The sequence below is a fragment of the Nomascus leucogenys genome, chromosome 23 (assembly GCF_006542625.1).
Source record: "Nomascus leucogenys isolate Asia chromosome 23, Asia_NLE_v1, whole genome shotgun sequence".
Classification (NCBI taxonomy): domain Eukaryota; kingdom Metazoa; phylum Chordata; class Mammalia; order Primates; family Hylobatidae; genus Nomascus; species Nomascus leucogenys.
Genome location: NC_044403.1, coordinates 12196721 through 12213795, shown reverse-complemented (window position 1 = coordinate 12213795; position 17075 = coordinate 12196721). Strand labels below are relative to the sequence as shown.

The following is a 17075-nucleotide window of genomic DNA, read 5'->3' as shown; positions in this document are numbered from 1 at the left end:
AACATTCTTTAATGTGACCTCCTTAGGCTGGGCACAGGACTCCTTGGCTCATCTACTCTACCCATTCTAATTTTCTCAAACCAGTGTCATAGGATCAGGAGCAAAAATAAATAAGTAAAACAAAGAGAACGATAATATGGTTTGTAAACATCATCCTAGAAATAAAATAACATACAAAAGGAAATTCAGTGAAGTTGCAAAGGAAAAGAAGTGCTCCTTTTGGCAAGCTAGGATGCAGCAAGTGGGAACACTTGCTTGGCACATGCAGCAGCAACTACAGGGGAGGTATTGCCTTTGATGGGAAACTAGAAAATGTATGTATGAAATAAACTGTTTCTTTTTTAAAAATTTTATTTGAACTTTAGTCAAGTTCCTCCAGACAAGTCTTCAGAACCTGTTTTTTGTGACACAATAACAAAATGAGAAAAAGGTAAATTTAATTTAGTCTGTTGCCCATGATCTTTAAGTGTTTTGGCTTTTCATGCCATAGAAACATGAAGGAAGATGAAAATCCATTGAGACCATCTATTAGCTGTCAAATTGCACTTGCAGAGAACTAAAAGGTAATTATTTAGGAAGAGCTTCAGTTTGTACACTTTCTTTGAGTCTTTGATAGCAAAGTCTGACCCCATAGCCTTGAAAAACAGAGTTATAAATGCCTTATGAAACATTATTTTATTCCTCTTAAATGGCAGTTATTTCTTCTTCACTTTTACAGATTGTAATTGTCATTCTGTTCTTATGTTTTGAAAAGATTTGATTTTAAGAAGTGCAGCTCTGTCAATCAAAGGAATACCTTTAAACAATCTCACACTATGTCTCTGCACAAAAAAACAAAGTGGAGAAGCCAGTCTCATCTGCCTTTATAACTCCAAATCTAGCAACGCCTGGCACGTGTCGTTCAAGGAATGTTTGTTGAATAAATCAAAGAAGGAATAAACCAATGATTCTGACATTAAGTAAAGTTGGTTGGTTCAATTCTCCATTCCCGTTCCTAGTATAGATTCAAATCACGGATCTTTCCAGTATAGACTCAAAGCTTTTATGGAATAAATGAGCCCCACTCTTCCTGAGCATTGGAAGCAATGATCCCTGACCTTGATTGGGAATAGGGACGACGTTCTCTCTTCATAACACCCCACTCTGAAACATCAATGACAAGGACCATCAATGGATGCCAATACTAACCCATCTGTGAACCTCTTACTTCCCTTCCCCTCCCATGTCCCCAGTCATTCTAGGCTCTCTGGCTGAGGATCTCCAGCACTGCTGTTTTGTCATTGTTGTTTGTTCCATCTCTATCTCTCCCACTAGACTGTGAATTCGTTAGCAGCAAAGATTTTCATCTTCAGAATCTATCCCAATGCCTAAAACATGGCATGGTAATTCCTCAAGAAATGTCTGATGAAATAATAAATGGGTAATACAAAAAGCATTTTCTATTCATATGAAGCCCTTTCAGAAATCACAGAGGTAAAACAATTATGGAAAATGCACAAACCCTTACCAAGGGTGAAGTAATTTCCACCATGCTTCCAGGTTTATATTTTTTAAATGCAAATCTGTACATGTAACAACCCGCTTCTTAAAGTGACAAATGGCATCCGGTTGCCTTTCAGCATCTTTAGCATCGTCTAAAAGCTGCTCAAGAGTTTACTCTCCAGCTTCATGCCTTGATACTTCCCACATCAGAACCCTTCCTCCAATGACACTGAACTACTTTTAATCTCCTGAAGATACCAAGATTTCTCACCTACTTACCCACTTCTTCCCCTTGAATATACTGCTCCCGCTGTTAAAACATGTTTTACATTTTTTCTCCAACTTGCCAAGTCTTACCTATTTTTAAGGATTCTATGAAAGAGTCACCACCTCCTTTAAATCTTTACTGACCAGATAGTTTCCCTTCTCTCTCAAAAACTTAAAGGATGGCCATTATGGGCCATAGCATTCTGTGTATAGCTTTATAACGCCATAACCCATCATACAGTAATTAGTTTCCCTTCCTGGTCTCTCTAACTAGGCTGTGGACTCCCTGCAGATTTCGGTCTTTTATCTTTGGAATTCTTAATGCCTAGCAAGGTACCTGTATCAATAAGTGAATGCACATCCACAGAAGATGCTCTGAGGCATGGGGTAGAGGTGAGTAAAATGGTGGTAAGATGGTAAAATGGAGATTTGTAACATACCTAAAATATTTAGGCAACATGGTGGGTACTTTTTATGTATTATCTCACTTAATTTTCTCAACCACCATAAGCAGGTAATATTATCGTGTTCGTTTGACAATTGAAGAAGCTGAGCTACAGAGACACTAAATCATGTTTGAGGTCAAACAATGAGTATTTCCTGGCAGTGCCAGGATTTGAAAGCAGGTATATTTTATACCAATCAATTTGCTACTCTGCCTCTACCACCTTTCTAAATCAGTATTTTACTATTTTCTCATTTGTTTAGATCATTCACAAAAATATTTAAGGTCTTAGTCATACATTATTTTTTCACTTCTCCAATTAGACTTTGGGTGAGTAGACACAGCTTAAGTACCCTGGACAGGTGCTATATTAATTGGGAAAACTGACTTTGTTGCCAGCAGTCACATGGGTTTGTTTTTTTTTGTAGGAATTATAAAATTTTATAAACTGAAATACAGAGACCAGGCCAAAGTATATGCTTTATGATAAATATCAATAACAATTTATTTGACTGAAGGTGATACAGTGGACTAACCACGCATACATTCCTTTGGGAGGTACATGAGAGCAAAGACAAAAAGTTATTTCCCAACAAAGTGAAGGATTTGTTTTTCTCTTGGCAAATAGTCTCTTTGGACATAGGTATTGAATTGCGCATCAAATACAATGTACAGAAACCTAAACTCAAATTATTTGTAAAGGACATACATATTATTTTCAAAAGAGCAAAACACATATATTATTTCCTTACAAATAAAGCAAAGTGGAGAAGTGAGGCAAGCATTCTAAAAAAGAAATCACTCTTCTTCAAGCATTTTATTATTTTAGATAATAGTTACTTTTCATTATTCTGTTTTGTGAAAGTAGACAAGTACACATCATCATAAAATGTCCAGAAAAATCAAATGGTGTGGGGTGCTGGGGGGTGTGAGGAGACAATCTGAATCACACCTCCCTCATTCTTCCATTTCATGAGGTATATACAGGTCTCAGCCATTGAATGTCATGAAGACAACTTTGGCTAATAAGCCAAACCTTATTAAAAGAAAGCATAGAATTGTTTTGGAACCAAGAATTGAACATGGTATGGAATTTTCCTCTGGTAGAGAAGTTTACAAGTCTCTTACATGCATGTGTAACAGAAGTTTGACAGTGTGCTTTATCCCATTCTAACCGACCAAGTTTCTAAATGTATTTAAGAGTGCAGTAAGGGATTTAGAATTTCCACAGTTCCTGAAGAGGAGATTTCAAAATCAGCTGACCAAAGTCTCCGATTATAAACAGGCTGCTCAACTCACTGTGGGCCAACTGGCACTAAAGGCTGGTCACGGGTTCCCAGGCACAGAAGAAAATGCTCTAAGTCTAGTCAACACTGGGAGAGCATTTATTTGGGTTCCCAGAACTAGCACACAGTGGGAAAAAGGATTAATGTTCTCTGCTGACCAGTCATCTCTGTAGGACCTGCAATTCAACCACTGAAACTCATTTGAGAGAATCAGGCTTTTATAAGCAGATTCTGTTTGGCCTATGGCTTGGAAAATCTGGAACTGAGCCCTGACGAAAGACTGGTCTTTATCAAACTGGCAAATGTCTTTTCCATGAGATGTACAGAAGGGAGAGTGCTATGCAGAAATATACAGGGATATCCATCCTCCACTGTACTAGGATTTATTACCACAGAATTGTATACCATGGATTGGAGGGACACCCCTAGATTGTTTTCAGTTTTTTTTTTAATCAAGTCAAAGTCCTTTTAATGTTTGGTAACCTCCTGATTTCAGAGGTGTTATCTATTGCAAGTTATCAACTGCTTTCTATCTCCACTTATAGTACAAAGTCAAATTCCAAATAAGAGTGTAACCATGAAAGGGACAGTTGTTGAGTGGAGAAAATGAAAATAAGGACCAAAATAGCAGACTCTGGCCATTTATCAATTTTATTGTTTGAAGTAGCTTCCCTTCCAGAGCACTGCCTAATTTGGAAGTGGTGCTACAAAAAGTAGTCAGTGATCTGGACAAGTGTTTCAGAAGGCAGAACAATAAGAAAATGAGGGCAGATGTGGCCAGAAGGCTTGAGCTCTAGACACTAACAGCTCTAGAACTGGTTGTTAATGAATGTCTCAGCAGTTAACATTGAAACTATGTTATACTATCATATTCTGTAAGAATTTGGCTTATAAGATGATTTATATGCATTTTAATTTCATTTGGCATTAAGTGATTGTTAAGCCAATGCAAACTATTGGCTTAAAACTGAAGATTCTGGTATTTTGAATAATAAATTCTAGTTTTCTCAGTAAGATATAGACACCAGCACAATTATCTCATTTTAAAAGTCTTACAAATGATGTTCTATGTTTCCGTCAATTGCAACATGATACTTCATATGTTTAAAGGCTCAATTTTCCAATTTTTCTTCAATATTGCAACATCTTGGCATTTCTTTCAAAAGCCAGATATAAATATGCTAATGACTGTTTACAAAGCATTCTGAGGTTTTATAGTTTATAAAGAGCATATATCTAAAAAGAAAAATTCCTTTTTAAGACTGCCTTATTTATGGGAGCATAAGACATATAGTCTACGGTATAGGCAGTGTATCATCTAGTTTGGTAACACATTTTTATAAGTAAAAATGGTGGAAAAATGGTCTTATCATATCACATCTATTTTTATAGCTGTGCATTATGAAAAATTATAAAGAGACAAAATCTGCACTCATTGGAAACACCATAGAAGCATATTTAAATGAGCAAAATACAAAATGGTTTTACAATTCTTAACATTTTCAGAGACTGTAAGCCTGGATTTTTTTCCAGATTAAACTAAAATTAAAATAGTAAATGTGATGATGTGAACATTCTCTGTCACTATTGTTGCCAATATAAACTGGCACAGCTTCAGTGGAAAACATTATGGCTGTATTCATTTTTAAAAATCTTAAAAATGTGTGCCCTCTTTGACCTACCACTACTTCAGTGGAAGGCAACATATTCATCAAGGACCTCAAAGATGTGCATATTATTAGAACTAGTATCCCCACTTCTAGAAATCCAACCTGAGAAAATCATCAGAGAAAAGTTTACAGATAAACAGAGATGCGTGAACTTCAATGTTATTGATGTTAGGGAGAAAATAGAAACATTCTAAATGTTCAATAAAAAGATAATTGTTAAATAAATTAGAATATTTCCAACATAGAATACTACATAGTCAGTAAACATGGGGTATTATAAAACTTAAGTGAGGGGAGAATAATTAAAAAACAGTGTAATCAGGAGACAAATCCTAGATAAATTTAAAATTTTTGTTTTGAAAAATTATTTTTACATGAAATAAATAAAAGACTGAAAAGTAGCATACCACAATTTTAACAATGGTTGTCTCCTGGCAGTGATTTTAATGTTCTTTTTTATATTTTTTCAAATACTCCTATTAGCACACATCATTTATATTATCAATAAGCAAAAAATGTCAGACACTTCAGTGCATACCTTATGATGGCTTTGACTGCAAATCTGACCACTGTGGAGAGCAGGAACAGTGGTGTGACCAGGATGTGGAAGAGAGACAGTGAAGCAAAGGCCTCTGCAGGTTTCAGATTGTTTCCACTGGCATACGCGTGGGTCACAAATGTCTGTGCAAAGAAAGGAGTTCTTTAGAGAAAGCTGGAAAAAGTTTCTCACATGCGTACATTCAGTCTTAGAAGCCTAACATATTCTGCTATGCCAGTATGTCCATTGTAACTATGATAACAATGACTTCATCCAAAACTCCCTAATTAAAACAATGCTTGCTTTTGGTGAGTCCTGAAAGGCTTACCTGCAATTATAGTGGCAAACTTATGAGAAAGTTAGAAAAAAATTCTACTTACAGGTGAGGTAATTGACCCTGTCAAGATACTAAGTAGGGGGAATAAAGGGATGGAGAACCCAGAGTTTTCAAAAACCAGTCAAGCCCTTTCCAAGCAATACTAAATATTCCGGGAGAAAAAAGAATGTTCTGTTGTTTTGGGGTCCTCACTGTGGATCTTTACTAAAACTGTCAGCATTAATATCCAAAGGAGACTTATTTACATTTTTTTTTTTGAGACATGGCATCACTTCATTGCCCAGGCTAGAGTGCAGTAGCGTGATCATGGCTCACTGCGGCCTCGACCTCCCCAGGCTCAGGTGATCCTCCCACTTCAGCCTCCCAGTTAGCTGGGACTACAGGCATGTGCCATCATGCCCAGCTAATTACATTTCTACAAATAATAGCAGTTGCTGAGTTTGTCATTTTAGTATGAAATATAATGCAATTATTTAAGATCTTCTGGTTATTGATCTAGCTCCATCTTGTTGTAAGAGTGTCTGGGAACCAGATCATTGAGATTAGAACAGTTAATTCCCAACCACTGTGCATTTTGCAGTGTTTGCAAATGTACCAGCGTACATTTGGTAATGTTTTGATTGTCGTAACTGGGGTTGCTACTGGCACCTGGTAGCTAGAAGCCAGGGATGCTGCTAAACGTCCTAACACAGAGGGCAGCCCCTAGAACAAAATTTATTTGGATCAAAATGTCCAGAGTGTCTTTACTGAGAAACACTGGATTAGAACTCTTGCAATGGAGACTGCAATAGAGAGAAGTCACAGAGGTGAGGTAACATATATTACTACCCACACATTCTTGCTCATAAATCATTTATAAACACTGACTTGGTTTCATTTCTAAAAGCGAGAAAAAGTGTCTTACAGCAAGAACAGCCGCTATGGGAATTGCTGCATTCATGAAGACTGTGGAAAGAAATAAAATGCATTAGTTTCATTGAACTGTGAAAACATTTTCAGTAACTTTAATCATCTATTATTGCTTTAACTTTCTTTGAAGACAGGAAGGACAAAGAGTATTAAATGTCATTTTGTCTGGAGTCCACAAACATTTCCCATTTAATATTTACTTGTGTGCAGTTTTATGAGCTCCCATACATTAGTCTTAACCAGTATCTGTTTTTCTTTATTGAACTTTTTTCTTATGAAATGTTACAAACAAAAGAATTCATATAAAATCATCCTTTAATGATAAAAATTATTAGAATTTAACAAATGTGTATTCTAGAGAAGGGTTACAGTCTTTTGTTTAGTCCACTAAACTAATTTAAATATCAGGTTATTACACAGATTAAAAACAAGAATTTGACATCACTTCAAGTTCTCTTTCCAGCAGTGATATTAATATTCATTTATGGCCCTTTCAGTTAATAAAATAACTCCATATCCTGGACTCTCTGTGTGTCTAAATATCTCTCCTGGAATATATTTAACTTTCATTGGATCGGCATGATATGCCTAGTTGAAATAAGAAAAACTCACATTTTAGCCTGAAATACTAGTGTTGGGAAGTAACAGTAAAAATAAAAAGCCAAGTTGATGATTTACAGTCATACAGTCATAAGTTATAGAATTTTAGGAACCAAGAAACCAAAGATGAAGTGAATTGTTGGTAACAGAGCTAGGCAACAGCAGAGTGAGAAGCTAGAATCTAATTTTCTTAACAGTAGAGGACTCGAGTTTTAAAAATCATCCACTCTCAGGGATTATCCTTACCACTATACATAGAACAGAATTAGACTGTGCTTTTGCCAAGTCCAGATATGATTTAGTTGTCAAATATAGACTCTTGTACAGTACCAAGAATCCAAACACTGATCTGAGTTTTGTAATAACACAGATGAGGAGCCACATTTCTGCCTCAACCTTCTTTCTCTGACTGTTGTCACCCTATTATATTTTAAGTTCCGGGATACATGTGTAGGATATGCAGGCTTGTTACATAGATAAACATGTGCCATGGTGGTTTGTTACACCTTTGAAGCCCAGATGCATTAGCTACTTTCCTTCCCACTGCCCTCCTCATAGGGCCCAGTGTGTGTTGTTCTCCTCCCTGTGTCTGTGTGTTCTCATTATTCAACTCTCACTTATAAGTGAGAATATGTGGAGTTTGGTTTTCTGTTCCTGGGTTAGTTTCTGTTCCTGGGTTAGGATAATGGCTTCCAGCTCCATCCATGTTCCTGAAACGGACATCATCCTATTCCTTTTTAGGGCTGCATAGTATTCTGTGGTGTATATTCCTTTTTATGGCTGTATAGTATTCCAGTGTGTATATACCACATTTTCTTTATCCAGTCTATCACTGATGGACATTTGGGTTGATTCCATGTCTTTGCTATTGTGAATAGTGCTGCAATAAACATACACATGTATGTATAGAATGATTTACATTCCTTTGGGTATATACCCAGTAATGAGATTGCTGGGTCAAATGGTATTTCTGGTTTTAGGTCTTTGAGGAATCACCGCACTGGTCTTCCACAATGGTTGAACTAATTTACATTCCCATCAACAGTGTAAAAGCATTCCTGTTTTTCCACAGCCTCACCAGCATCTGTTGTTTCTTGACTTTTTAATAATTGCCATTCTGACTGGCATGAGATGGTATCTCATTGTGGTTTTGATTTGTATTTCTCTAATGATGAGTGATGTTGAGCTTTATTTCATGTTTATTGGCCACATAAATGTCTTCCTTTGAGAAGTGCCTGTTCATATCCTTTGCCTACTTTTTAATAGGGTTTTTTTCTCATAAATTTGTTTAAGTTCCTTGTAGATTCTGGATATTAGACGTTTGTCAGATGGATAGATTGCAAAAATTTCCTCCCATTGTGTAGTTTGTTCACTCTGATGATAGTTTCTTTTGCTGTATTTTCACCCTATATTCTAAGTGTATTCTTTTCTTTTAACCTGCTTTATAGCAGATGAGTATCAAGCACTTGACATAGTTTCTGAGATGGAGTGTGCACTCAATAAATGTTTGTATTATCCATTATCTTCTTTAATCTTTACAATCCTACATGGTAGATATTATTACTAGCTCATGTTACAGATGAAGAAACTGAGGCTAGGAGGATATAAGTAATTTTCTCAAGGCCATTCTACTACAAAGTGTCAGAGCTAGGATTTATAGCCAGCTCTGTTCAACTCACCACCAACAAGATTGTACTGAACAAAATAATAAAACTTGAAGCGGTCAAACTGGAATTTTGCTCCATTGACTCAAGAATCCCAGCTACCTATCAAGAACACAGGATAATGTATTTTCCCCCTCCTGACTTCTTACTGCTCTCCCCTAGGATGACCTCCTCTACCCTCTCTCTTCTTGTATTTGACTCAAATACCAACACAACTCTCATCTCTAGAGACACACAAGCTGGATTCACATCTCACCTCAGTCCTTTAGTAGCTGGATGATTTGAAAGAAGTTCAGGTTGCCTAAGTTCTTTATATATCAATCTTTTAATTCTAAAGTGGAGTTAATAATAAAATCTAGGGTGGTCATGGTGGCTCATGCCTGTAATCCCACCACTTTGCGAGGCAGAGGCACTTGAGCCCAGCAATTAAAGGCTGCAGTGAGCTATGTTTGCATGGCTGCACTCTGCCCTGGGTGATAGAGTGAGACCCTGTCTCAAAAAATATATAAAAATAAATAAATAATAGAATCAAAACCACTGGGCTGTTGTAATAATTAAATGAGATGGTATATGAAAAACCACTTATGGCAATAATTGGCTAAGTATACTCTCAATATATCTTTGTTGTTGTTGTTGTTGTTCTTGGCTGCATCCATTCTTCTTATGAGAATTTCAGTCCCCTGAAGAGAAGGATGTTTTGAAGGGGTCACCAACTTAGAGTAGTACAATATAAGCAAGTGAATCTTGATCATCCTGTCTTCTAACATTTTGACACCATGTTAGTGGTGCATTGCTGTAAGATAAAACTCCTTCCAACTTTATGTCTAATGCATCAAGCATTAGGGCTAGAATAAAGGGGCTATATAAGCCAAATATTTTCTCTAAATCTATTTCACAAAAGAAATGGTTATAATCTTTAAACTCTAAAGGAGTTTATAATTCAAGAGGAAACAATACGTAAACTTCCAAAATTTTAATTTGTTAAAGGTCTTGGGAGCAACAAAGATGAGCAAAACTGACACATAAATCAAATCAAATATTAGTGGGAGTAGTTTTGCTAAGTTTGTGTAAAGTATACTAACATAAACCCTATTATTCATGAGAATACTCAGCCATACTTTGAGGGAAAAAAAGCAGTATTTCTGAAACAGTTTCTTTTAAAAGTTAGAGTTGAGGATGAAAGAAGTCTGTATTTTGAAATTTTTGAAAATATATTGGAAAAAAGGGTTTTATGTGAATGAAGTTTTGCTTCCTTCACCTGAAAACGATATTTTTTCTCCTCAGTTTTCAAAAATGGCTAAGTGTTCTTGACAATCTTCAAGAAAATATCATATCATAAGCTCCCAAGGAGACAAGTTAAAAAACTGCAAATATTTTTAACCCTTTTCCCATTTAGAAAAAAATAAAGTGTATCTCACTGCCAGTACTCATTTAGTTTTACACAGACACACTCTTTGAGGCTAAAGCAAATCTGATTGATTTTTAATGTGAAAATAAAATGTAAAAACTGTTCTTGGAGTTATTTCTAAACAGAACTAACAAGAGAATCATTGCGATCATCTGAATCATCTATTTAGGAAAAAACCGAATTCATCAAATGAATCTTCGGCCAATGCTGTTTGAGAAAGATGTTAACATCACACGTAAGAATGCTATGATTTCGAGGGGGTTCCAAGATGGCCAAATAGGGACAGCTCCAGTCTACAGCTACTAGTGTGAGTGACACAGAAGACGGGTGATTTCTGCACTTCCAACTGAAGTACTAGGTTCATGTCACTGGGGCTTGTCGGACAGTGGGTGCAGGACAGTGCGTGCAGCCCACCACGTGTGAGCCAAAGCAGGGCGAGGCATCGCCTCACCCGGGAAGCACAAGGGGTCAGGGAATTCCCTTTCCTAGCCAAGGGAGGCTGTGACAGACGACACCTGGAAAATCGGGTCACTCCTACCCTAATACTGCGCTTTTCCAATGGTCTTAGCAAACGGCACACCAGGAGATCATATCCTGTGCCTGGCTCGGAGGGTCCCACACCCACAGAGCCTCACTCATTGCTAGCACAGCAGTCTGAGATCAAACTGCAAGGTGGCAGCAAGACTGGAGGAGGGGTGCCCGCCATTGCTGAGGCTTGAGTAGGTAAACAGAGCAGCCGGGAAGCTCAAACTGGGTGGAACCCACCGCAGCTCAAGCAGGCCCTGCCTGCCTCTGTAGACTCCACCTCTGGGGGCAGGGCATAGCCAAACAAAAGGCAGAAAAAATCTCTGCAGACTTCAATGTCCCTGTCTGACAGCTTTGAAGAGAGTAGTGGTTCTCCCAGCATGGAGTTTGAGATCTGAGAACGGAGAGACTGCCTCCTCAAGTGGGTCCCTGACCCCCGAGTAGCCTAACTGGGAGGCATCCCCGGTAGGGGCAGACTGACACCTCACATGGCCAGGTACCCCTCTGAGACAAAGCTTCCAGAGGAACCATCAGGCAGCAACATTTGCTGTTCAGCAATATTTGCTGTTCTGCAGCCTCTGCTGCTGATACCCAGGCAAACAGCGTCTGGAGTGGATCTCCAGCAAACTCCAGCAGACCTGCAGCTGAGGGTCCTGACTGTTAGAAGGAAAACTAACAAACAGAAAGGACATCCACACCAAAACCCCATCTGTACGTTACCATCATCAAAGACCAAAGGTAGATAAAACCACACAGATGGGGAAAAAACAGAGCAGAAAAACTGAAAATTCTAAAAATCAGAGCACCTCTCCCCTCCAAAGGAATGCAGCTCCTTGCCAGCAACGGAACAAAGCAGGATGGAGAATGACTTTGACAAGTTGATAGAAGAAGGCTTCAGACGATCAAACATCTCCAAGCTAAAGGAGGAAGTTCGAACCCATCACAAACAAGCTAAAAACCTTGAAAAAAGATTAGGCGAATGTCTAACTAGAATAACCAGTGTGGAGAAGTCCTTAAATGACCTGATGGAGCTGAAAACCATGGCACGAGAACTACATGATGCATGCACAAGCTTCAGTAGCCGATTTGATCAACTGGAGGAAAGGGTATCAGTGATGGAAGATCAAATGAATGAAATGAAGCAAGAACTTTAGAGAAAAAAGAGTAAAAAGAAATGAACCAGCCTCCAAGAAATATGGGATTATGTGAAAAGACCAAATCTACGTCTGATTGGTGTACCTGAAAGTGACAGGGAGTTGGAAAACACTGCAGGATATTATCCAGGAGGACTTCCCCAACCTAACAAGGCAGGCCAACATTCAAATTCAGGAAATACAGAGAATGCCACAAAGATACTCCTCGAGAAGAGCAACTCCAAGACATAATTGTCAGATTCATCAAAGTTGAAATGAAGGAAAAAACGTTAAGGGCAGCCAGAGAGAAAGGTTGGGTTACCCCCAAAGCGAAGCCCATCAGACTAACAGCGGATCTCTTGGCAGTAACTCTACAAGCCAGAAGAGAGTGGGGGCCAATATTCGACATTCTTAAAGTAAAGAATTTTCAACCCACAATTTCATATCCAGCCAAACTAAGCTTCATAAGTGAAGGAGAAATAAAATCCTTTACAGATAAGCAAATGCTGAGAGATTCTGTCACCACCAGGCCTGCCCAAAAAGAGCTCCTGAAGGAAGCACTAAACATGGAAAGGAATAACTGGTACCAGCCACTGCAAAAACATGCCAAATTGTAAAGACCATCGATGCTAGGAAGAAACTGCATCAACCAATGAGCAAAATAACCAGCTAACATCAGAATGACAGGATCAAATTTACACATAACAATATTAACCTTAAATGTAAATGGGCTAAATGCTCCAATTAAAAGACACAGACTGGCAAATTGAATAAAGAGTCAAGACCCATCAGCGTGCTGTATTCAGGAAACCCATCGCACGTGCAGAGACACACACAGGCTCAAAATAAAGGGATGGAGGAAGATCTACCAAGCAAATGGAAAACAACAAAAGGCAGGGGTTGCAATCCTAGTCTCTGATAAAATAGACTTTAAACCAACAAACATAAAAAGAAACAAAGAATGCCATTATATAATGGTAAAGGGATCAACTCAACAAGAAGAGCTAACTATCCTAAATATATATGCACCCAACAGGAGCACCCAGATTCATAAAGCAAGTCCTTAGAGATCTACAAAGAGACTTAGACTCCCACACAGTAATAATGGGAGACTTTAACACCCCACTGTCAACATTAGACAGATCAACGAGACAGAAAGTTAATAAGGATATCCAGGAATTGAACTCAGCTCTGCACCAAGCAGAACAAATAGACGTCTACAGAACCCTCCACCCCAGATCAACAGAATATACATTTTTCTGAGTCACACCTATTCCAAAATTGACCACATAGTTGGAAGTAAAGCACTCCTCATCAAATGTAAAATAACAGAAATTATAACAAACTGTCTCTCAGACCACAGTGCAATCAAACTAGAATTCAGGATTAAGAAACTCACTCAAAACCGCTCAGCTACATGGAAACTGAACAACCTGCTCCTGAATGACTACTGGGTAGATAACAAAATGAAGGCAGAAATAAAGATGTTCTTTGAAACCAATGAGAACAAAGACACAACGTACCAGAATCTCTGGGACACATATAAACCAGTGTGTAGAGGCAAATCTATAACACTAAATGTCCACAAGAGAAAGCAGGAAAGATCTAAAATTGACACCCTAACATCACAATTGAAAGAACTAGAGAAGCAAGAGCAAACACATTCAAAAGCTAGCAGAAGGCAAGAAATAACTAAGATCAGAGCAGAACTGAAGGAGATAGAGACACAAGAAACTCTTAAAAAAATCAATAAATCCAGGAGCTGATTTTTTGAAAAGATCAACAAAATTGATAGACCGCTGGCAAGACTAATAAAGAAGAGAAGAATCAAATAGATGCAACAAAAAATGATAAAGGGGATATCACCAATGATCCCGCAGAAATACAAACTACCATCAGAGAATACTATAAACACCTCTACACAAATAAATTAGAAAATCTAGAAGAAATGGATAAATTCCGGGACACATACACCCCCCCAAGACTAAACCAGGAAGAAGTTGAATCCCTGAAGAGACCAATAACAGGCTCTGAAATGAGGCAATAATTAATAGCCTACCAACCAAAAAAAGTCGAGGACCAGATGGATTCACAGCCAAATTCTACCAGAGGTACAAGGAGGAGCTGGTACCATCCGTCTGAAACTATTCCAATCAACAGAAAAAGAGGGAATCCTCCCTAATTCATTTTATGAGGCCAGCATCATCCTGATACCAAAGTCTGGCAGAGACACAACAAAAAAAGAGAATTTTAGACCAATATCCCTGATGAACATAGATGCAAAAATCCTCGATAAAATACTGGCAAACCGAATCCAGCAGCATATCAAAAATCTTATCCACCATGATCAAGTGGGCTTCATCCCTGGGATGCAAAGGCTGGTTCAACATACACAAATCAATAAACGTAATCCAGCATATAAACAGAACCAAAGACAAAAAACACATGATTATCTCAACAGATGCAGAAAAGGCCTTTGACAAAATTCAACAGCCATTCATGCTAAAAACTCTCAATAAATTGGTTTTGATGGGACGTATCTCAAAATAATAAGAGCTATTTATGACAAACCCACAGCCAATATTATACTGAATGGGCAAAAACTGGAAGCATTCCCTTTGAAAACTGGCACAAGACAGGGATGCCATCTCTCACCACTCCTATTCAACATAGTGTTGGAAGTACTGGCCAGGGCAATCAGGCAGGAGAAAAAAATAAAGGGTATTCAACTAGGAAAAGAGGAAGTCAAATTGTCCCTGTTTGCAGATGACATGATTGTATATTTAGAAAACCCCAACATCTCAGCCCCAAATCTCCTTCAGCTGATAAGCAACTTCAGCAAAGTCTCAGGATACAAAATCAATGTGCAAAAATACAAACATTCCTATACACCAAGAGTAGACAAACAGAGAGCCAAATCATGAGTGAACTCCCAATCACAATTGCTACAAAGAGAATAAAATACCTAGAAATACAGCCTACAAGGGATATGAAGGACCTCTTCAAGGAGAACTACAAACCACTGCTCAATGAAATAAAAAAGGACACAAACAAATGGAAGAACATTCCATGCTCATGGATAGGAAGAATCAATATCGTGAAAATGGCCATACTGCCCAAGGTAATTTATAGATTTAATGCCATCCCATCAAGGTACCAATGACTTTCTTCACAGAATTGGAAAAAACTACTTTAAAGTCCTTAAGGAACCAAAAAAAGAGCCCACATTGCCAAGACAATCCTAAGCCAAAAGAACAAAGCTGGAGGCATCACGCTACCTGACTTCAAACTATACTACAAGGCTACAGTAACCAAAACAGCATGGTACTGGTACCAAAACAGAGATATAGACCAATGGAACAGAACAGAGCCCTCAGAAATAATACCACACATCTACAACTATCTGTTCTTTGACAAACCTGACAAAAACAAGAAATGGTGAAATGATTCTCTATTTAATAAATGGTGCTGGGAAAACTGGCTAGCCATATGTAGAAAGCTGAAACTGGATCCCTTCCTTACACCTTATACAAAAATTAATTCAAAATGGATTAAAGACTTAAATGTTAGACCTAAAACTATAAAAACCCTAGGAGAAAACCTAGGCATTACCATTCAGGACATTGGCATGGGCAAGGACTTCATGACTAAAACACCAAGAGCAATGGCAACAAAAGCCAAAATTGACAAATGGGATCTAATTCAACTAAAGAGCTTTTGTACAGCAAAAGAAACTACCATCAAAGTGAACAGGCAACCCACATAATGGGAGAAAATTTTTGAAATCTACTCATCTGACAAACGGCTAATATCCAGAATCTACAAAGAACTCAAACAAATTTACAAGAAAAAAACAAACAACCCCATCAAAAAGTGGGCAAAGGATATGAACAGACACTTCTCAGAAGAAGATATTTATGCAGTCAACAGACACATGAAAAAAATGCTCATCATCACTGGCCATCAGAGAAATGCAAATCAAAACCACAATGAGATACCACTCATACCAGTTAGAATGGCAATCATTAACAAGTCAGGAAACAACAGGTGCTGGAGGGGATGTGGAGAAATAGGAACACTTTTACACTGTTGGTGGGACTGTAAACTAGTTCAACCACTGTGGAAGACAGTGTGGCGATTCCTCAAGGATCTAGAACTAGAAATACCATTTGACCTAGCCATTCATTACTGGGTATATACTCAAAGGATTGTAAATCATGCTGCTATAAAGACACATGCACACGTATGTTTATTGCGGCACTATTCACAATAGCAAAGACTTGGAACCAACCCAAATGTCCAACAAGGATAGACTGCATTAAGAAAATGTGGCACATATACACCATGAAATACTAAGCAGCCATAAAAAAGGATGAGTTCATGTCCTTTGTAGGGACATGGATGAAGCTGGAAACCATCATTCTCGGCAAACTGTCGCAGGGACAAAAAGCCAAACACTGCATGTTCTCACTCATAGGTGGGAATTGAACAATGAAAACACTTGGACCCTTCACATCACACACCGGGGCCTGTCCTGGGGTGGGGGTGAGGGAAGGGATAGCATTAGGAGATACACCTAATGTAAATGACGAGTTAATGGGTGCAGCACACCAACATGGCATACGTATACATACGTAACAAACCTGCACGTTGTGCACATGTACCCTAGAACTTATAGTAAAAAAAAAAAAAAAAGAATGCTATGATTTCTAGGATTTGACATTTTTAGCGATTGAGAGTTACTATATTTTGTAAATGGAAACACCACTACTAAAAACAGAATGCTACAAATAGAATGATGTCTTTCATTT

The 17075-nt window shown here is 38.0% G+C and overlaps 1 protein-coding gene across 1 annotated transcript in view; it reads right to left on the bottom strand.

Annotated features, from left to right (window-relative positions):
- ABCC9 (ATP binding cassette subfamily C member 9) overlaps positions 1 to 17075 on the bottom strand; it is a 150621-nt gene that overhangs the window by 94996 nt on the left and 38550 nt on the right. Inside the window, exons 13-14 of the mRNA XM_030804745.1 lie at positions 6930 to 6970; positions 5689 to 5831 (exon numbers count right to left, since the gene is read on the bottom strand). Coding sequence (XP_030660605.1) covers positions 5689 to 5831; positions 6930 to 6970 — 184 coding nt within the window. The remainder of the gene's footprint in view (positions 1 to 5688; positions 5832 to 6929; positions 6971 to 17075) is intronic.